This window comes from Triticum urartu, chromosome 2 (assembly GCF_003073215.2).
Source record: "Triticum urartu cultivar G1812 chromosome 2, Tu2.1, whole genome shotgun sequence".
Lineage (NCBI taxonomy): Eukaryota > Viridiplantae > Streptophyta > Magnoliopsida > Poales > Poaceae > Triticum > Triticum urartu.
The window spans coordinates 257,188,615-257,210,884 of NC_053023.1; the positions used below are offsets into that span (position 1 = coordinate 257,188,615).

General features: G+C 49.1%; 1 protein-coding gene across 1 annotated transcript; it reads right to left on the minus strand.

Annotated features, from left to right (window-relative positions):
- Positions 1–3,891: 3,891 nt before the first annotated feature.
- Positions 3,892–21,436, minus strand: LOC125536107 (proline-rich receptor-like protein kinase PERK10). The gene is made up of 6 exons (XM_048699244.1): positions 21,368–21,436; positions 18,450–18,666; positions 6,538–6,606; positions 5,791–6,263; positions 4,966–5,508; positions 3,892–4,409 (listed from the first exon to the last, which is right to left on the minus strand). The coding sequence occupies exons 1-5, from the start codon at positions 21,434–21,436 to the stop codon at positions 5,299–5,301; spliced, it is 1,038 nt and encodes a 345-aa protein (XP_048555201.1). The 3' UTR covers positions 3,892–4,409; positions 4,966–5,298.
- Positions 21,437–22,270: the final 834 nt, after the last annotated feature.

Consider the following 22,270-nt stretch of genomic DNA (forward strand, 5'->3'; position numbering starts at 1 on the left):
TGGTAATGTCATGGAACACTTCTATGACAACACATGTATGACTATCTTGATTCTGTCATAAAATCGACATGGATGTACATGCATGACAAAAAATGTGACCTACTGTGACAAACACATATCATCACGTAAGTGTATTTTTTTGTATTGTGAGTTGTGCATTGTCTTGAAAAAACAAACATAACTTGGGCTGCTGATGTTATAGACAAGCTAGGCTGGGAGGCCTAGAGGCCGCTTGATACCTGTTGGATCCAAAAAAAGTTAAACATGTCGTGGGCTGCTCATGTTAAACAACAAAACCTAGGCCATGGACCTGGTGGGCCCGGGACTGTCAGCCTCTCGACAAACAGTCGTCTCCCGATTCCTCTTGTTTTGCTGACTATGTTGGGAACAAAGACAGCGGCGCCGCGGCGAGAGCACCAAGGCGATTGACAACGTCGAGACCTCGGACCGAACGAACCGGAGCGGGGGAAGACGCAGGCGGAGGGGAGTACAATTGTTGACTTGTTCGGGTGCAAGGAGGGCCGGTGGAGCCGCCGCCGCCAGACATTGTGTGGGAGTAGAGGGATGGCCTGGACAACGCCATAGGCTTTGATAGGTCACCGAGGCATGCGCGGCAGCACCGCCAGCCGCTGTATAGGAAGAGGACGAAAGATTGAACAAAAAAAGAATACAAATGGATAGGTGGTTGGTCCTAGATGTCTGTGTACAAGACCTGCTGGGTCCACCTGAGAAGGGGAATATGTTGGGAGGAAGGAGATTCAAAGCACGGCAGCCCAGTGAACTAGTTACATACAAGTAAATAGCCACTAAAAATAGGTTAATGGGTACTTAGACGAAATATTTCGGACAAAACAGATAATTACGACACATAGGCTAATGCATGAAACACTCAGATGATAAAAGGTGCTTAAACAGATAAAGTACATCATCTAGACCTTCCTGGCACGCTTGATCATGACGCTGCGGCTGTCCGTGTACTCGTCAGTTACGGGAAGCAAACATGCTCTCATGTCCAAGATCCGCTTGTACATGTCGTAGTATGCGTATGCATCCTTGGTCGCGTAGGTTATATAGGCTACATTCAGAGGTACCTCCCACGTGTTCAGGTCCTTGCTATCGTTGTCTTCTTTCATCTTAGCGTAGCAGGGGTCGATGATGGTCTCGGCGAGGTCAACCATGGAGTCCTTCTCCTGCTCGTTTCCAATTATCTTGTATTGCTTCTGGATGTCGACAAGCTTGTTGCACCAGATGGCTGAATCGTCGTGTTCTTCCTTCTCTCCAGCATAGCAAAGGTGGAGTCGGCGATGCCGATGAAACGGACGAATGCTCCAGAACCTCTGATGGCCCTACAACGATGGTAGACGAGAACCTCGTTCCGCACGCATACCTAGACAACGACGATCCTTTGGTCCCTTAATGAAAATAAGCATCTTAATTATGTTCATGGCAAGCACGCAAGGACAGTAGAAATTTTAAAACATCAGCAATGCTTCATGTTACCGGAAGCATTACGATCAACAATGACATTCGTCAAATATGGGATTACTTTAATGGTGGCATTGCTTATTTACCAGATACAGTAAATCATCAGTAGCTAAAGAGTTGGTTTAAGGGCATGGGGCCGTGGGGACAGTAGGGCACTCAACTGCGTAAAGAAGCAACTTACTTATCATACTGGGGAAACAACAGGAGTACCATTTATAACACAGTTTAATTGCATCATATCACTGGAGGCATTAGATTAACAATAACACTAGTTAGACATGTCCTTAAGGTAACAGTGTGATCGCTTCATTTTACATGCGCCCTTACATTAACAACAGCAAAAGGTTGGTATAAGGACATGCGACAGTGGACGCATCAGCACAATGTACCTACAAGGAGGCATAAAGTGGTGATGCCGAGTTTGTTCATGCTCTGTGAGGGCAGCAAATCTAATCCTGGAGACCTTTTACTATGTGAGGACATCAAATCTAATCCTGGAGACCTTTTACTATGTGAGGGCAGCAAATCTAATCCTGGAGACCTTTTACTATGTGATGACAGCAAATCTAATCCTGGAGACCTTTTACTTGTGAGGGCAGCAAATCTAATCATGGACATACTCTGTTGACTTGTCTACCAGCCGCCACTTTCTATCCATTTTTCAACCAATAATAGATCTGTTCATTATCTTGTTTGTACCCTTTTCCCTTTACTTCCCTTTTCAACCAAGAGACCGGTTGGGTATCCAGTCTCTACTACTTTCCCCCTGTTATTTCCTCTTTGAATCAAGTACTAGATTCATGCTACGACTCCCCCCTTTCTTCGTTGTTTGAACCAAGTCCTAGATTCAACTGCATGAAGTAGCTTTACCTGCAATAATATTAAAAATTTAGGTGGCTTTGGAAGAGCTAATGGAAGTAGAAAAATATGCACATGCAGACACGTGGGGAGCTGGGGCAGTAGAGTAAGGCCTCTTTTGAAGAACTTATACCTGAGGGTCATCGGGATGTCAACGGCGGCAGGTCGGATCTGCGCACAATACGACAGTGAGGAAGAAGGGTCGGAGGACCTCCCGAGCCGGCGATGTGTTGGAGAGAACGGCATGGGCAGAGGATCTGGACCCGCCGGCAGCTGTGGGTTTCCTCCCTCGACGCTGATGACCGCGTGAACGATGCACCTAGTCATCTACACACTCTGGCCGAAGGGATCCGGCCGGATCTGTGACCAGCGATGAGCAGAGAGAAAATGTGGCTACCGCTGTCTTGTTTAGATCTGAAGAGGATAATAGAATGAAGAGAGAAACCCTAGTAAAGCAAGCGCTCAGTGTGTGTGTGTCTATTATATATATATTCGTTTATCCGGTACTGTTTTTCCGGTACTGTTTTCGCTCTAATTTTTTAATCGTTTATCGGAACGAGGCGTATAATATACCGTTGAAAAGCTATTGATTAGGCGCAACTTCGCCATGTTGAACAATTTTCGAGATTCCTCTCGGTTTAAGAGTAGTTTCAAAAATGGTGTGGCGCATGACGAGTGGCAGCGAGCGTATTTTCGTGATTTTTTTCTAAACCGCTCATCGGAATAAGGCAAATGATACGCGTTTGAAAGATATCGTCGAGGAGCATCTTTTTCATATCTATTATTTTCTCTAATTCGTTACGGTTCAAGAGCAGTTTCAGATTTACTAAATCGCAGAATTCTGATTTTTGAAATTTTTGCAATTTTCGGTACTGTTTTTACTCTAGTTTTTGAACCGTTTGTCAAAACGAGGCGTGTAATATGTCGTTGGAAAGCTATGAACAAGGCGCAACTTTCATATGTATAAATGATTTTGAGATTCCTTACAGTTTTAAGTTACTTTTGAAAATCATGCGGCGGGCGACGAGTGGCAGCGGCCGTTTTTCGCGAAATTTTTACAAACCGGTTGTCGAAATAATTCAAATGATATGCCGTTGAAAAGATATCGACGAGGCGCAACTTTTTCATGTAGAACACTATCTCTAATTCCTTACTGTTTAAGAGCAGTTTTAAAATTGTTGAAATGCGGACACTCTGTTTTTCACGACATCTAAATAGAAAACCGCACTGCTTCGGACTAAAATCCGCACTACAACATGAGTAGATGAAACTGCATTCTTATTACTTTTTGCTAATATTTTTTCTTTTTATAATTTTATCTCAGCTGCCAAACCGAGTGTAGTGAACGGCACGCGAGGACGAAGTGCACGGCAAGTGCCGATGCATATTTTTGTTATAGTTTCTTCTCAACTGCTTGGCCGAATGCAGTGAACCGCACGGAGGACGAAGTGTACTGCAAGTGTCGACACAATTCACTTTTTTTTCAACACACGACGCCGCACAAGAATGAGTGCAGTTTGCATCCGAAGATGTGAACCACGCCTCAAATAAAAAACTATCTGCACGCATTTTTTCATCATTTTCTGACTTTTTTCAAGTCATCTAGACTACACGGTCCATTTTTTACAAAGAAAACCACCAAGGTTTTTTAACAGTGAAAACTGCATCATGCTTTCAACAAACTCTTTTTAGAAAACAGGTCAAAAAATAAAATACAACAAAAAACTTCAAACACGAGCCACGTGAGCCGCAAGGAGTGCACCAACGGACTGTATCAATTTTACATACCTTTACATTTTTTTCTCGCACATTCAAGAAAAAAGTGAAAATAAATAAAATGATTTTCTTTCTTCTGTAGGTCCCCGGTGAACTGCATGTTCACGCCCGCACGACGGACAAACCTTCACGCACCCAAGGAGAAGAAAACCTCGAGGCGCACTGCAGCACCGGGGCTAGCGAACCCCATCGAGAAGTGGAGCGAACTGCACCCGCGAGGCCACACGGCCATTGTCCTTGCAGTCGGCCGGGAGCAGGTCGCCGTCGAACGCCCCTGTTTGATGCCTTCCCTTCCAAGAATTGCACAAACAAAATATCAGTAAAAGAAAACAAAAGAGTGTGTGCGCTTGACGTGGGGCTGATAATACAGATTATCTAAGAAGAGTGTGCTTAGTCTAAACAAAACAAAAGAGTGTAGTTTAGCCACGAACAAGTTGGCCCATGCTTCACAAGTCCAAGGGGCTAGCAGCCTAGCAATGCATGCACGTAACCTTTATACAGGCTTGGGTTCCACATCTTTTGTGAGAATTTATTTGAATCGTTGATGTGGCTGTAACTGAATCCAATATCCGAAACTGAGCAACTACCTATCGTGTTCATGTTTAGTCTGAACTCCCATCCCCTTCTGAGGTGACAACACTACCCAGTCTGAAGAACTCCTTGTATTTTTACCTCTTTTCTATCAGCCAGACGCAATCGGTTCCATATGTTCCTAGTCTAGCCGCAGAAAACATAGGCATAAAAATGATGGATGGCGTTAACAGAGTATGTGAGCATCAAATCTGAAAAAACTGAAGATGATAACTCAGGCAAGAAACAAAACAGGGAGATGTCCAAGGAGCTCACCGGGGACCAAGCTTTTGTTGCCATTGTTGTCGAATACAACAGCAAACTGCACGGACAAGAGCACCGAGCTGCACCACTCAGACACGCGCGCGGCCTTGTACTGCTTTCCCGCGCCGCCGGAACCGCGTGCAATGAGCTAGCGAGCTGCATGTTCCGCGGACACTGGACTACACCACTAGGACGCAGGCGTGGCCATGTACTGCTTGTCGGCACAGCCAGAATCGCGCACCATGACCAGCGAGCTGCACGGCTACGTCGCTGCATGTCGTCCTATTTTTTTGCACGCCTTGCCGGTGTTGTTCCCCAGTAGTTAACTGCACTACACTACAGACTTTACTGCAAAACTGAAGATTCTATGGTTGCTAATGGTTCTAAACTTCTCAAGTGCCTCCATACTTCAGCGACGACCCAACCGAGCTGCAACCGAGAGAACCTGCACTTGTGGCCATGATGTGGAAACAAAACTGAACAAACACTAGGTGGAGGCGCAGTTCCATCGAGGCAGAGTAGAGCTGCACGCCGCGCGGGGGACGAGCTGCACGCCTGCGAGAAACGAACAGCAGAACGCGTGACCAAGTGTTGGGGGCGCACTGCACTGCATGCCAGATCCGTCAGCACTGCACGCCAGCAGCGCGGGCACTGCACTAGATGGAGGAGCGCACAACAGCACGCACTGGATCCAGCAGCAGGGAGGCTGGGGAGGGGAGGGAGGGGTGTCCGCCGCCTATCAGTAGGAGAAAGGTGCGGGGGCAGCCGATCCATGGGGGTCGGGGCCGACCACAGCGGCGTAGCAGGGAGGTCGTGGCCGAGCCATGGCGCACTTACGTAGTAGGAGGTCGTCGGGGTAGGGGGCGAGCCATGGCGGGGCGGCCAGATCTCGCCGGATCCGGCAGGGCAGCGGCGGTTGGAGGTAGCCGGGTCACCCGAGCGGCCGGATCTCACCGGATTCGGCAGGGCGGCGACGGTTGGAGGTAGCCAGGTCGCCTTGGGTGGTGATGAACAGAGCGGCGGCGGCGCGCAGGTTGGTGTGGACGGCGGCACGCGCGGATGCTGGTGGTTGAGCGGCGGCGCTGGTTGCGCCAGGTGTTGGAGGTGGCTGGGTCGGACGGCGGCACGGCGCTTGGCGGCCCCGGCGGCAGAAGGCAGTGGAGGTCGGGGGTGGGGCGGGAGGAAGGTGGTGGTGGTGGGGGTGGGGCGGCAGAAGGTCGTGGGGAGTGAGAGGAACCGAGGAAGAAGGCGGCCAGGTGGGGACTTTTTTCTGGTAGATGGAGTTCGGTTAAGGGCGGGCAGTCGTTTTCCTAGCAGAATAAGTTCGGTGTTATTAGAATAAGGTCTTAAGGGGTGTTATTATAATAAACCCATCCTATATATGTAGTGATTATCTTTTTCTCTCTGTAATAAGTGTTTTAATTTGTGTATGTAGCATTAAAGAAAAGAAATTCTATATTTAACATGACTAACTGTATGACTCCTACTTACTACTACTCCCTGGCTCTCCATTCATTAAACAACCCCACGGGTGAATAAACATATAGTACTAGTATTTATATAGAACAAACAAGCTCAAACTACTTTGGCTTTGAGATATCGACGGTACATTTTGACCACATTGCATCAATGGACTCAGTACTTTGAAGTAACCTATATGTATAAACACATGCACAGTTTACATTCCGAATCGCTAGCTCGAGCTTGAATCGTATTTGTTTACATGTAGTACCACATTTTTTCTTTTGGTTTTCTACTCCATGGTGCAATTCATCGATATAAAATTATACAGTACTATGAGTAGTTAAAAGTTGAGGGCGGGGCTTTTCCTGGGTTGTACGCGCGGTAGTTTTCGCGTAGGCGGTTTGACAGAGAGCCGAGGAGGGGTGAGGGAGTAGCGGAGTGAACTTACTGCTGGAAAGGTAGGGCTGTGCGATTTGACGACGCGTTACTTCTGGAAAAGACGGGGTCTTCTGATATGACTACTCACTATAGTCATGAATTACTGCGCTACGCCCGGGGTGATGCCCCCTTCCGTTCCCCACTCTAATCTGGTGCATGACATGTCGACCCGGATGCTGGCACTCCCACATGTCGGCGAAGTACGTAATAAGGAGCAAAGAATCATGGGGTATATATAGTGTATATACTAGTACTACTACTCACGTTAGACGAGTGCGAACCACGGCAGACCAGTGAACCAGCAGGCAATAGTCCATAGAAAATAATGTGGTGATATGGACATAAAAAACAACATGCTACATTCCAGTCTGTAGCATGTATAGTACTACCCCTCTTCCTCCTGGTCTCGGTTCATCGCCATCATACTTTCCCCATTCCTATGTTTTCAGTATGCTGTGAATCAAAGAGGACCTTAGACTGGTTTAGGTCTGGTTGTTTTTTTATAAATGTGTTATGTCCAAAATTTAATGAGCATGCTCCGGTTTCTATGAAAATAATCCGGTTTGCTTGTAGTAATTCATGAGGTATGAAATGTAAAGTATGCCGGCATGGTTGCATATGCTTCGAGTCATGCATGCACTATGACCCAGATGATTTGTGTCCCATGTGTCAGCAAAAGGGAGCACGTGGAAATAGCCTTGGAGTACATATAGGAGGATAAATGCATGAACAAATATGTACTACTATGAAGCGTAGCTGCGGTTTGAAAAGGAGACCTAAAGTGATGGCAGGTATAGGTCGCACGCACCCCTAGTGCTACTAGACGTACGACTAGTTTTTCCCTAAAAAAAGAGGTACATGTACTCAGTACTCCTATTCTATCAACACGACTCCCATCTGACAACAGCGTCCGTGCTACAGCTAGCTCTTCTCCCTCATTTCTCTCTTCTAAATTCTAACTTAGCCGACGCGCGGTGGGCGGGGTGGGGATTTGCCGATGGTCGGTCTGCTCAACTGCGGCCCCACCTCACAGTGAAAATGTTACGACTGGAATAAAAATACCATACACAAATAAAACATTAAGGCCATGAGGCGATACAGTGCTGGTTACAGGAGGCGAGAAGAAAGACGCATCCGTCGACGACATCCACCTCCTCGACTCAAGGTGCCGGCCCACCGAACGGCGGCTAAGTAGCAGCGGCTTTCGTGGCCAGGTCGACGTGCTTCTGAACAAGGGCGTCCAAAGATTCTAGCCGCTGGAAGAAGGCCAACGTCTTTTTGTCCTCGCTGGCCTTGTAGTGGCCTATGTAGACGATTTCCTCGTAGACGTGGATGTGCAGGTCGACGGTTTCTTGCAAGGCTAGGTGTTGCGTGCTACCTCTTTTAGCACTGCGTTGGTTTTCCCCGAAGAGGAAGGGATGATGCAGCAAAGTAGCATAAGTATTTCCCTCAGTTTTTGAGAACCAAGGTATCATTCCAGTAGGAGGCTATACGCAAGTCCCTCGTACCTGCACAAAACAAATAAATCCTCGCAACCAACGATAATAGGGGTTGTCAATCCCTATAGGGCCACTTGCGAGAGTGAGATCTGATAGATATGATAAGATAATATTTTTGGTATTTTCATGATAAAGATGCAAAGTAAAATAATGGCAAAGTAAAATAGCAAAGTAAATAACTAAGTAGTAGGAGATTGATATGATAAAGATAAACCTGGGGGCCATAGGTTTCACTAGTGGCTTTTCTCTCGAGAGCATAAGTATTCTACGGTGGGTGAACAAATTACTATTGAGCAATTGACAGAATTGAGCATAGTTATGAGAATATATTGGTATGATCATGTATATAGGCATCACGACCGAGACAAGTAGACCGACTCCTGCCTGCATCTACTACTATTACTCCACTCATCGACCGCTATCCAGCATGCATCTAGAGTATTAAGTAAAAACAGAGTAACGCCTTAAGCAAGATGACATGATGTAGAGGGATGAGACTCATGCAATATGAAGAAAACCCCATCTTGTTATCCTCGATGGCAACAATACAATACGTGCCTTGCTGCCCTTACTGTCACCGGGAAAGGACACCGCAAGATTGAACCCAAAGCTAAGCACTTCTCCCATTGCAAGAAAGATCAATCTAGTAGGCCAAACCAAACTGATAATTCAAAGAGACTTGCAAAGATAACGAATCATACATAAAAGAATTCAGAGAAGATTCAAATATTATTCATAGATAGACTTGATCATAAACCCACAATTCATCGGTCTCAACAAACACACCGCAAAAAGAAGATTACATCGAATAGATCTCCACAAGAGAGGGGGAGAACATTGTATTGAGATCCAAAAAGAGAGAAGAAGCCATCTAGCTACTAACTATGGACCCGTAGGTCTGAAGTAAACTACTCACACTTCATCAGAGAGGCTATGGTGTTGATGTAGAAGCCCTCCGTGATCGGTGCCCCCTCCAATGGAGCTCCGAAACAGGCCCCAAGATGGGATCTCGTGGATACAGAAAGTTACGGCGGTGGAATTAGGGTTTTCGCTCCGTATCTGATCGTTTGGGGGTACGTGGGTATATATAGGAGGAAGAAGTACGTCGGTGGAGCAACAGGGGGCCCACGAGGGTGGAGGGCGCACCTGGGGGGGGGGGGCAGGCGCGCCCCCCTACCTCGTGGCCTCCTATTAGCTGGCTTGACGTAGGGTCCAAGTCTCCTGAGTTGTATTCGGTGAGAAAATCACGTTCCCGAAGGTTTCATTCCGTTTGGACTCCGTTTGATATTTCTTTTCTTCGAAACCCTAAAACAGGCAAAAAACAGCAATTCTGGGCTGGGCCTCCGGTTAATAGGTTAGTCCCAAAAATAATATAAAAGTGAATAATAAAGCCCGATAATGTCTAAAACAGTAGAATATAGCATGGAGCAATCAAAAATTATAGATACGTTGGAGACGTATCAAGCATCCCCAAGCTTAATTCCTGCTCGTCCCCGAGTAGGTAAATGATAAAAAAGAATTTTTGATGCGGAGTGCTACTTGGCATAATTCTAATGTAATTCTTCTTAATTGTGGTATGAATATTCAGATCTGAAAGATTCAAGACAAAAGTTCATATTGACATAGAAAATAATAATACTTCAAGCATACTAACAAAGCAATTATGTCTTCTCAAAATAACATGGCTAAAGAAAGTTATCCCTACAAAATCATATAGTCTGGCTATGCTCTATCTTCACCACACAAAATATTTAAATCATGCACAACCCCGATGACAAGCCAAGCAATTGTTTCATACTTTTGACATTCTCAAAACTTTTTCAATCTTCACGTAATACATGAGCGTGAGCCATGGATATAGCACTATAGGTGGAATAGAGTGGTGGTTGTGGAGAAGACAAAAAGGGGAAGATAGTCTCACATCAACTAGGCGTATCAACAGGCTATGGAGATGCCCATCAATAGATATCAATGTGAGTGAGTAGGGATTGCCATGCAACGAATGCATTAGAGCTATAAGTATATGAAAGCTCAAAAAGAAACTAAGTGGGTGTGCATCCTGATGAAGCTATGTACCTAGGGTAGGGTCATGGACCTGTCCAAACTGACCTACCCAAGGACATCTCCAGAAGAAATCACCTTTCAATCGAATTGGAGGTGTTCCACTCGACGGACTCGAAGATACTCGACCAAGAAGCAATCACTCGACCAAGAAGCAACCACTCGACGGTCAAGAGACCTAAGGGCATTCTGCATGCTAACGGTCGGTTATTAAGTAGCTTTTATGGTCATCATAGCACTTTATTAGGGGCATTATCAGTAACGCCTGACATTAATGTATTTAAACCCTTTGTAACTAAGGGCGGGAGGGGTCTGGCGAACTCTATATAAGCCACCCCCCTCCTCAGGGAGAAGGGTTCGCACCCCTGTAATCCATACACGCATAATCCAGTCGACCGCCTCTGGGCTCCGAGACGTAGGGCTATTACTTCCTTCGAGAAGGGCCTGAACTCGTAAACCTTGCGTGCCTACAATTTCTCCATAGCTAAGACCTTGCCTCTCCATACTTACCCCCCTACACTACTGTCAGACTTAGAACCACGACAGTTGGCGCCCACCTTGCGGCAGGTGTTTTAGCATTTTGTTGGAGGAGTTGCGATCTTTTCCGACCCGAATCATCATGGTTTTCGGCAGAGTTTTGGTGGAGGGCCGCGAGATCCGTCTCGGCGTGCTCACGTTCATCGCCGACGACTTCTCTTGGCTTCAGGAGGCTCCGCTCGACGTGGACGCACTCCCTGTCCGCAGGGCAACGCACTTTAGCGCGTGCGTCCGCGGCGTTCTCCTGCGGCAACCGTCGACCCCCTACCGGTCGACTCCTGTGTTGACCTCCCTCCCTGTTTCCCGCCGGCGCAAGCGCTCTGGTCGGTCGAGACTTCAGCAGTGGGTGAGACACGCGGTGGCACGCCAGTCGGCCACCCCTCAAGTCGTGGCGATCGAGCCCGACGAATCCCTCTACGGCCCGTTCGACCTGTCGACTGGCTCCGCAGAGACCGCATCCGAGTGCGACAGCAGCGATCCAGCGGCGGAGGTTCTGATGGTCGATGGACCGCCCAGTCCCCCCGGTTTTTCTCGCACCGACGGAGGCGCAGGCGGAGGCGCGGGTGGAGGCGACCCGTCGCGTCCCCATGAGGAGTATCTTCCCGAACCTCTCACGTCACTGCAGAGAGAAGAACTTCGCCGCCGGAACATGGATACACTGCACACTCCTATCGTTGGAGAAACCCCCGAGGCTCGCGCCTTGGAAGACGCGCGCCTGGCAAACTTGGCCGAGCGCACTTGACTGGAGAACCTCCAGCAAGCACTCGACGAGCGTGCACGACAACGGGTTCCCGAATCCAGTCGACGTCAGCTCTTCCCGCCCCCGCAGGTATATCGAACTCCGATTCAGAATTTAGCAGCTGCAGCTCGAATAGCAGAGTCGATTCAGCCTTCCCAGTCGGAGGTTGGCACAGGCTTGTTGCAGATCAGAGCGTTACTCCGGGCAGCAGGAGACCAGAATTCCGCTGTTTCTCAATCGCGGAACAGGATTCACAGCAGATCCGTTGCCGCGGACACAGTCCAGTCGGCTCATAGCCCAAGATCGCCCCCGAGGCGTGAGGGGCATGGGGACCGGCGTAATCAGTATGGGAACCCTGAGCAGTATGATCACCGAGTCGATCGTGACGATCGACGTCGAGTGCCCACCCCTCCCCCGAGGAGCGGGTCGTATGTGCCTCGCCAGCAGGATGACAGGCGCCCTCATAGTGTTGGGTGAAGGATTCCAGTCGACCCCAGGGGGCCAGGCTTTGATGCGAGATCCATTCTCGTTCAAGGTTTGGTCGACAGGAACAGAGCTCACCGAGAAGGTCACGACAGAGATGCACCTACCAGTAGCAGAGTACATGTTTCGGGGCCAGAGTGCTTTAGTAGAGCCATCAGGGCCGCTGTGATTCCTCCCAACTTCAGGTTGGCGACTGGAGTCAGTAAGTTCACTGGCGAGTCCAAGCCCGATACTTGGCTTGAGGACTACCGAGTGGCCATCCAGATTGGCGGCGGCAAATGATGAAGTGGCCATGAAGCATCTGCCTCTCATGTTGGAGGGCTGGGCCAGAGCGTGGCTGAACCAGTTAGCGCCTAGCAGCACAAACACTTGGGAAGATCTCTCGTGAGTGTTTGTCACCACATTTGAAGGCACATGCAAGCGACCGGCAGGGCTGACGGAACTGCGGTCTTGCGTGCAGAAGCCGAATGAAAATTTGAGGGATTACATCCAGAGGTGGATCACGTTACATCACACGGTGGAGAATGTACCTAACCACCAAGCAGTTTGTGCCTTCAAAGAAGGCGTCAAGTACAGAGAACTGAATCTGAAATTCGGTCGAACCGGAGATATGCCCCTGAATCGGATGATGGAGATTGCTATCAAGTACGCTAATGGTGAAGATGAGGATCGACTCAGGAGTGGCAAGCTCAAGTCAGTCGCCCAAGAAACCGGAGGAAATTCTAATCAGAAACAGAAGCGGAAAGCCGAGCCAGTTGCTCCCGGGGAAGCCTTGGCTGTAACCCAAGGAAAGTTTAAAGGGAAACCTAAAGGACCTTGGAACCCCAAGAAAGTTAAAGACCAGGACGGAAATGATGTGTTGGATTTGCCATGTCTCGTCCACACCAAGAAAGATGAAGAGGGTAATTTCATTTACCCGAAACATACCACTCGACAGTGTCGACTCTTGATCCAACAGTTCTAGGGCAAGCAGCCCAATGATAAGGAAAAGGAGTCAGACAAAGTTGAGGACAAGGAAGATAGTGACGATGGATACCCTCAGGTCAATTCCACTGATGATTTTTGCTGATATTGAAAGCAAAAGTCGACTGAAAGTTATCAACCGGGAGGTGAATATGGTCGCTCCGGCGACACCCAGTTATCTGAACTGGTCTCAGACTGCCATAACATTCGACCGGTCCGATCACCCAACGCACATCGCCACCCCTGGAAGGCAAGCTTTGGTGGTCGACCCAGTTGTTGAAGGCACTCAACTGACCAAAGTCCTGATGGATGGTGGCAGTGGTTTGAACATATTATATGCTGAGACATTGAAAGGGATGGGCATTCCGATGTCCAGACTCAGTGCCAGCAACATGAGTTTCCATGGAGTCATTCCTAGGAAGAAGGCTGAATCACTCAGCCAGATTGCTCTTGATGTGGTTTTCGGTGATTCCAAGAATTACCGCAAAGAAAAGTTGACATTTGAAGTTGTAGACTTCCAAAGTGCCTACCATGCTATTTTGGGCAGGCCAGCTTATGCACGCTTCATGGCCCGACCATGTTATGTGTATCTCAAATTGAAGATGCCTGGCCCCAAAGGTGTGATCACTATTACAGGCAATCGGAAGAAAGCGGAAGAATGTTTTCAGAAAGGTTCGAAGATCGCCGATGCTCAGATGGCAGTGGTGGAGTTGCAGGAATACCAGAAGACTGCAGACCCGAGTGATTTATTGCGGACCAAGAAGCCCGCTACAGAATCAGCTTTTCAGTCGACTGGCGATACGAAGACAGCTCACATCCACCCGACCGACCCCAGCGCTACTCCAACTCATATCTCGACAACACTCGACTCCAAATAGGAAGAAGCGCTCATCCAGTTCCTCCGTGAGAACTGGGACAGTTTCGCATGGAAGCCTTCTGACATGTCGGGTGTTCCCAGGGAGCTGGCTGAGCACCGCCTAAGAGTCGACTCAAAAGTAAAACCTGTCAAGGAACATCTCCGACGGTCCGCCGTCCAAAAGAGAAAAGCCATTGGCGAGGAGGTGGCTCGGCTCTTAGCAGCGGAGTTCATCCGAGAAATCTACCACTCCGAGTGGCTCGCCAACGTTGTTATGGTCCCCAAGAAGGACAAGTCACTTTGCATGTGCATTGACTTTAAACATATCAATCGGGCCTGCCCGAAAGATCATTTTCCTCTCCCCCGCATCGATTAGATAGTCGACTCGACTGCGGGATGTGAGCGACTGTCTTTTTTAGATGCCTATTCCGGGTACCATTAGATCCGTCTGTATGGACCTGACGAGATCAAAACAGCCTTCATCAGTCCATTCGGGTGCTTCTGTTATGTTACCATGCCGTTCGGCCTCAAGAATGCCGGATCCACATTCATGAGAATGATTCAGAAGTGTTTGCTCACTCAAATCAGTCGGAATGTGGAGGCGTACATGGATGATATTGTGGTCAAGTCACGGAAGGGTTCCGACCTGCTGACTGACCTTGCTGAAACCTTTGCCAACCTCAGGAGGTATGATATCAAGCTCAATCCATCAAAGTGCACATTCGGAGTTCCTGGCAAAAAATTACTCGGTTTTCTCGTTTCCGAACAGGGAATAGACGCCAATCCAGAAAAGGTCGGTACTATACTCCGAATGAAAAGTCCTGTGCGAGTGCACGACGTCTAGAAGCTTACTGGTTGCTTGGCCGCCCTAAGTCGATTCATATCTCGTCTCGGTGAAAAGGCATTGTCTCTTTACCGATTGATGAAGAAGTCCGACAAGTTCGAGTGGACTCCTGAAGCTGATGCAGCGTTTGCAGAGCTCAAAACTCTGCTCTCCACCAAGCCGGTGCTTGCTGCCCCAATCAGCAAGGAGCCTTTGCTGCTTTACATTGCAGCCACAGGACAAGTCGTCAGTACGGTACTTACGGTCGAGCGGGAAGAAGAAGGAAAAACCTTCAAAGTTCAGCGCCCAGTATATTATATTTCTGAAGTCTTGACCCCATCGAAGCAAAGATATCCTCATTATCAGAAGCTTGTATATGGGATTTATATGACCACAAAGAAAGTTGCTCACTACTTCTCTGATTATTCTATTACAGTCGTCAGCGACGCTCCATTATCAGAGTTCCTGCATAACAGGGATGCAACTGGTCGAGTGGCAAAATGGGCGATTGAACTCCTTCCTTTAGATATCAAGTTTGAGGCAAAGAAAGCTATCAAGTCCTAGGCAATCGCAGATTTCGTCGCCGAGTGGATTGAACAGCAACTGCCGACTCAGGTTCACTCGGAGCATTGGACTATGTTCTTCGATGGTTCCAAGATGCTGAATGGTTCTGGTGCCGGAGTGGTGTTGGTCTCCCCCAGAGGAGATAAACTCAGATATGTTCTTCAAATCCACTTTGATTCCTCCAACAACGAGACAGAATACGAAGCACTTTTATATGGGTTGCGCATGGCCATTTCACTCGGCGTCCGTCGCCTCATGGTCTATGGCGACTCAGGTTTGGTGGTTAATCAGGTGATGAAGGAATGGGACGTCAGAAGTCCAGCCATGACTGGTTATTGCAATCCAGTGAGGAAGCTGGAGAAGAAATTCGAGGGGTTAGAGCTTCATCACATACCCTGACTGAAAAATCAAGCAGCTGACGATCTGGAAAAAATAGGTTCCAAAAGAGAAGCCATTTCTAGCAATGTGTTTTTGGAACACATCCACACACCATCAGTTCAGGAGGATCCCTTCACTGAAGAGGCCCCGCAGCCAAAAAGTACCATGGATCCAACTGAAGTTGAAGTTCCAGCTGCGGTTGACCTGATCATGGAAGTCTTGGTCATCACTCCCGTCTGGACAATACCGTACATCGCGTACATCCTAAGGAAAGAACTCCCAAAGGACGAAGAAGAGGCTCGACAGATCGTCCGTCGATCCAAGGCCTTTACAGTCATAAAGGGACAGTTATATAGGGAAAGCGCGACTGGGGTCAGCCAGAAGTGTATTACACCAGAAGAAGGTCAGATGATCCTTGATGATATCCACTCGGGGACATGTGGGCATCATGCGTCCTCTCGGACCATTGTGGCTAAAGCATACCGAGCAGGATTCTACTGGCCAAGAGCCAACGAGATGGCAAAAGAGATAGTCGACAAATGTGAAGGATGTCAGTATTACTCCAATATGTCGCACAAGCCCGCGTCAGCCCTGAAAACCATTCCACTCGTCTGGCCCTTCGCTGTTTGGGGGCTGGACATGGTTGGACCACTGAGAACAGGCAGGAGCGGCTTCACTCATGTGCTGGTAGCAGTCAACAAGTTCACCAAATGGATTGAAGCCAAGCCTATCAAGAATCTTGATGCTTGCACTGCTATCAGTTTCATCAGAGAGTTCATATTCAGATATGGAGTTCCGCACAGCATCACCACTGACAATGGGTCAAACTTTGATTCTGACAAATTCAGGGCCTTTTGCGCCTCTCAGGGCACTCGGGTCGACTATGCTTCGGTCGCTCACCCACAGTCGAATGGGCAAGCAGAAAGGGTAAACGGCCTAATTCTCAAAGGACTGAAACCCCGATTGATGCGCGATCTCAAGCACGCAGCAAGTGCATGGGTCGACGAGCTTGCATCAGTCCTTTGGGGATTCAGGACAACCCCGAACCGATCGACCGGAAGAACCCCATTCTTTCTGGTCTACGGAGCCGAGGCAGTCTTGCCGAGTGACCTGCTTCACAACGCTCCCCGAGTCGAGCTCTACTCTGAAGATGAAGCAGAACAAGCCCGGCAGGACGCAGTCGACCTCCTGGAAGAAGAAATAGAAATGGCTATGATTCGATCGACCATATATCAGTAAGACTTGCGTCGATTCTATGCCAGAAACGTGAAGAGTCGAGCCTTCCAAGAAGGAGACTTAGTCCTCCGAGTGGATCAGCAGAAACCACACAAACTCGCTCCTACTTGGGAAGGCCCCTTCATAGTCACCAGAGTCCTCCACAATGGAGCATACCACCTCTACAATGTCGATCGCCAGATTGATGAGCCACGAGCCTGGAATGCGGAGCTACTCCGCCCCTTTTATACTTGAATTCTCACTCGGATAAGATGTAATAAGAAAAACTCCTGTAGTTTATTTCTCAAAGACAAGAGCGTTACAATTTTCCCAGTGATTATTATTGTTTTTGTTTACGTGAGAAATCCCCCAGTGGGTGGCTTAGCTACGAATCCGCTTCGCCTAAGCTTATAAAAAAATCCTACCGAGTGGAGAGCAACCCTTCCACTCGGGGGCTTAGCTGCAGTCCAGTACTCGCCTAAGTTCTCTCACTTGAGGATTTAGCTGCAGTCAGGCACTCGCCTAAGTTTGAAAAATCCTACCGAGTGGAGAGCAACCCTCCCACTCGGGGGCTTAGCTGCAGTCCAGTACTCGCCTAAGTTCTTTCACTTGAGGACTTAGCTGCAGCCAGGCACTCGCCTAAGTTTGAAAAAATCCTACCGAGTAGAGAGCAACCCTCCCACTCGGGGGCTTAGCTGCAGTCCAGTACTCGCCTAAGTTCTCTCACTTGAGGACTTAGCTACAGTCAGGCACTCGCCTAAGTTTGAAAAAATCCTACCGAGTGGAGAGCAACCCTCCCACTTGGGGGCTTAGCTGCAGTCCAGTACTCGCCTAAGTTCTCTCACTTGAGGACTTAGCTGCAGTCAGGCACTCGCCTAAGTTTGTAAAAATCCTGCTGAGTGGAGAGCAGTCCTCCCACTTGGGGGCTTAGCTGCAGTCCAGTACTCGCCTAAGTTCTCTCACTTGAGGACTTAGCTGCAGTCAGGCACTCGCCTAAGTTTGTAAAAATCCTGCCGAGTGGAGAGTAGTCCTCCCACTCGGGGGCTTAGCTGCAGTCCAGTACTCGCCTAAGTTCTCTCACTTGAGGACTTAGCTGCAGTCAGGCACTCGCCTAAGTTTGTAAAAATCCTGCCGAGTGGAGAGTAGTCCTCCCACTCGGGGGCTTAGCTGCAGTCCAGTACTCGCCTAAGTTCTCTCACTTGAGGACTTAGCTGTAGTAAAGCACTCGCCTAAGTTTGTAAAAATCCTGCTGAGTGGAGAGCAGTCCTCCCGCTCGGGGGCTTAGCTGCAGTCCAGTACTCGCTTAAGTTCTCTCACTTGAGGACTTAGCTGCAGTCAGGCACTCGCCTAAGTTTGAAAAAAAAATCCTACCGAGTGGAGAGCAGTCCTCCCATTCGGAGGCTTAGCTGCAGTCCAGTACTTGCCTAAGTTCTCTCACTTGAGGACTTAGCCGCAGTCAGGCACTCGCCTAAGTACAAAACACATCCCACTCTGCAGTAACGAGGTTCAGGTCGACGGCCACCTCCTCCTTGGGGAGCTTCGCCACAAATACAACATGCACTCCATCCTGCTCTGTGGTAACAAGGTGCAGGTCGACGGCCACCTCCTCCTTGGGGAGCTTCGCCACAAATACAACATGCACTCCGTCCTGCTCCGCAGTAACAAGGTCGATTGCCACCTCCTCCTTGGGGAGCTTCACCACAAATACAAAAAGTTGTTTCGAATGAAGAATTATTTCCACTCGACGGGGAATTCATAAAGATATTCGATGATAAACCAAGTTCAGATAAATCCTAAAGGGTCCGGACCACAGATCAGAGTGCTTAGGCATTCAGCCCAAAAGAGTTTAACGGTTACAAAAACCACTCGGCATTCTGAGGCAAATTTAAGGTGGGGCGTAAAAGTTTGTTCACTCCGCAGGAGGAGGGCTGGCAGGCTTGACGAACTCGTCCAGGTCGACGCCATCGGCAATCCGAGTGGCTGCAGCGATGAAAGTCTCCATAAAAGTTCAGAGTCATGCTTCTGGGTGTTGGCGACCTTGATTGCGGCCAGCTTATCTTGTCGCACCTCCTTGCAGTGGACACGAACCAAAGACAGAGCCACATCAGCGCCACACCGAGCAGAAGAGTTCTTCCACTCCCGCACTCGGTCAGGGATTCCATCAAGTCGAGTCATCAGGGACTCAAGATCGTTTTGGAGCGTGGCCTCTGGCCAAAGTGCCGGGTCGATTCGTGACATGGCGACCTTTAGTCGAGCCAAGTAGTCCACGACACCGTCGATACGAGATTCCAGTCGGAGCAGATTCATGGCAGTTTCATCTTTCACGGGAGAATTGATTGGATCCAAACCAGGTTCGATCCGCCCAGTCTCCTCCTCGAAGTTCTGGCAAAACTCTGCATTCACGATCCAAGGATAAGTCAATTTTCGTACACTGAGTCAACACAAAAAAAATCAGTCGCAACAAAATGTGCACCTTCAAGCTTGATGAACAACTTCTTGGCAAGGCTTCTCAGATAGCTCTCCAGATCGTCCCTCCTGTGAGCAATGCTTTCCATCTTCTTGCCCAGGATGAGATTCTCCTTCCAGCGCGAGCACTCCTTGTTGGCATCATTCAGAGCAGACTTCAGCCTGGTATTCTCTTCTTCCAACTGGCCGACCGAAGCCAGCTTCTGTTCAGCCAAAGCGGTTCTGTCGTCAGCTTCCTTTCGAGCAGCAGCCAAATCCTGGTCCTTCTTCATCAGAGCCTCTCTCAGTTTTTCTGCAAAGAAACAATGCTTGGTCTAGAAAGAGCGGAAGGGTATTCAAGCCTAAGACAGACCAGTCGACAAACTCGTCTTACCAGTGGCGCCGTCCTTGACTTTTTGCAGCTCTGTCTTGGCCAGCTCCAAGTCGAGGTTCAGTTGGATCTGCTGTCTCTCCAAGTCAGCAAAACGAGCTCCAAGATCACAAGATTTCTGAAATCAAAGAGGAGAAATTATTTCACAGCGGAAAACAACAAAGACAATAAGTACTAAGACTACGGTCGACTGCCCGTAGTCCACCATAGTCTCGGGGACTACACCCAGTGGGTGCACTTTGCGTGCCCCCACCGGTTCTGATCCCACTCGACCGGCCCGCCGGAGTCGAGTGCAGGGAGTAAAAAAAAGAGAGAAAGAAAGAACTCATACCACAGTCGACTGCCAGCAGTCGACCGCGGTCTCGGGGACTACACCCAGTGGGTGCACTTGACGTGCCCCCACCGGTTCTGACCCCACTCGACCAGACCGAGTGGAAGAGACAAACTATCAATTCGGTTTACACTCGACAAGATACAAAGACTACAGTCGACTGCCCGCAGTCCACCGTAGTCTCGGGGACTACACCCAGTGGGTCCACTTAGCGTGCCCCCACTAATTCAAAGTTCAATCAACGCACCCAGTGGGTGTACTAACGCAAAGATTTTCGGAAAAAGTCTTCAGATATCATATCCTAACGGAACAAGCGGCGACCAACTAACCTGAATGTTGCTTTGGAGAGCCGAGCTGGCATCGTAGGCGGCCTGACTGGCGTCTCGCACCATCTTCATCTTCTCCATCATGACGCCCGCCTGGCGTAGAGCTTCCCTGGCAGCGTTCACTTCGTCCTCTGGGACATGATGGGTCGCAAAAACTGAAGGCAGGTCGACAGGGGCCTGAGAAGTCGACGAAGAAGGCAAGGCACTCGACAACGGCACGACGAAGGTAACAGAACCCCGATTGGCATCACCAGCGTCCTGAACGACTGGCTCCGCCCTCGGTGTCGATTGTGGCACCTCGCTCGCAGGAGGTCACCTATTTGTCCTCATCAAAGGCCTCTCAGGCTCTTCATCATCATCATCATCAGGGAGGTCAATAATGTTAGGGGCTGTTCAAAGTTCAATCGACAAAATCACATCACCCAATGGTACACATTGTAGTTGAATCGACCAAAATAAAGACAGTATGGCAGGAATCATACCTAGTTTAGACGTGACCGCATCCTCCATCACCTCATCATCGTCCCTGTAAGCTGAGGTCCCAGAAGTGGCAGCACTGACAGTTCCAAAGTTCGTCCGGTTAAAACAAGAAAAACAAACGGCACGAAGCGTCGAGTGTATACAAAGGGAGACACTCACGCGGAAGCGACGGGGATGTCAATCTTAATCTTCGGCAGCGCCTTCCGAGTTTTCGGCTCTGCAACTTTGGGGTGCTTTGGCGCTTTCTCGGTTGGGGTTGGTGAAGAGATCCGAGGACGCTTCGAAGATTGACCAGCTTGAGTAGTCGCCTTTTCACGGGCGCTCGGTCGTTCTTGGGCAAGCTTGGATCGCCTCTCCCTGCGAGGAGGCGACTCGACTTCTTCTCCGTCGCTTGAGTCGTCGCTTTCTCCATCCTCTTCACCATCAGAAGTCCATTCGCCACTGTCGCCGCCGCTTGCCTCGCCTTCCGGGTCTTGCTCTTGCTCTCCATTGGGCATCGAGTACATTTCAATGAGGGCCTGAAAGGATAACAATCAAAAGACATTCAGTCGACCACAAACGGGACATCACATGGTGAATCAGAAAGTTACTTGATAAAACAGAAATATACCTGCTCCGGCTGGCGCGAGTTGTCGAATGGAATCACCCTCCTGGATCCCCGAGGGTTGTCTTTGTTGCCAGTGATTCCCCTCAACCAGTTCTCCAAGATATCCTCGCTGACCTCCTCCGGGTGGATCCGAGTGGTATCTTCGAGCCTAGAGTACATCCACATCGGATGATCGCGCGCCTGAAGGGGTTGGATGCGTCGATCGAGAAAGACCTCCAGCAGATCCATCCCGGTCACTCCGTCGCGGACGAGCTGGACGACCCGTTCGACCAGCTCCTTGACCTGTGCCTTCTCTTCTGGAACTATCTTCAGGGGAGCAGGCTTCTCCACCCAGGCCAAGGAGAAAGGAGGAAACCCAGTCGACTGGCCAGGGGTTGGCTGATCCTTGCAGTAAAACCAAGTCGACTGCCAGCCCCGGACCCTAAACCAGGAGCAAGGATCATCACTGGGAAAGTACTCTTGCTCCTCATCTGGATCCCCAGACCACTGCACATCTGGATCACCCACGTCCTCTCGTCACTCGACTTGGTCTTTTTAACCGACTGGGAACGGCAAGTGAAGATGTGTTTGAAAAGCCCCCAGTGCGGTCGACAGCCCAAGAAGTTTTCGCACATGGACACGAAAGCGGCCAGATAGACTATGGTGTTCGGAGTGAAATGGTGGAGCTGAGCCCCAAAGAAGTTCAAAAAACCCCGGAAGAAAGGGTGGGGAGGCAGC

Bases quoted from the DNA above. Each gene is read 5' to 3' on its own strand.
- LOC125536107 (XM_048699244.1), bottom strand. From the start codon at position 21,436: ATGGAGAGCAAGAGCAAGACCCGGAAGGCGAGGCAAGCGGCGGCGACA. The intron at 18,667-21,367 runs GTGAAGAGGATG...TTTGTGGTGAAG, and splicing joins TGGCGAATGGACTTCTGATG to CTCCCCAAGGAGGAGGTGGC. The intron at 6,264-6,537 runs GTAGTTTGAGCT...TTATTCTGCTAG, and splicing joins GTCGATATCTCAAAGCCAAA to GAAAACGACTGCCCGCCCTT.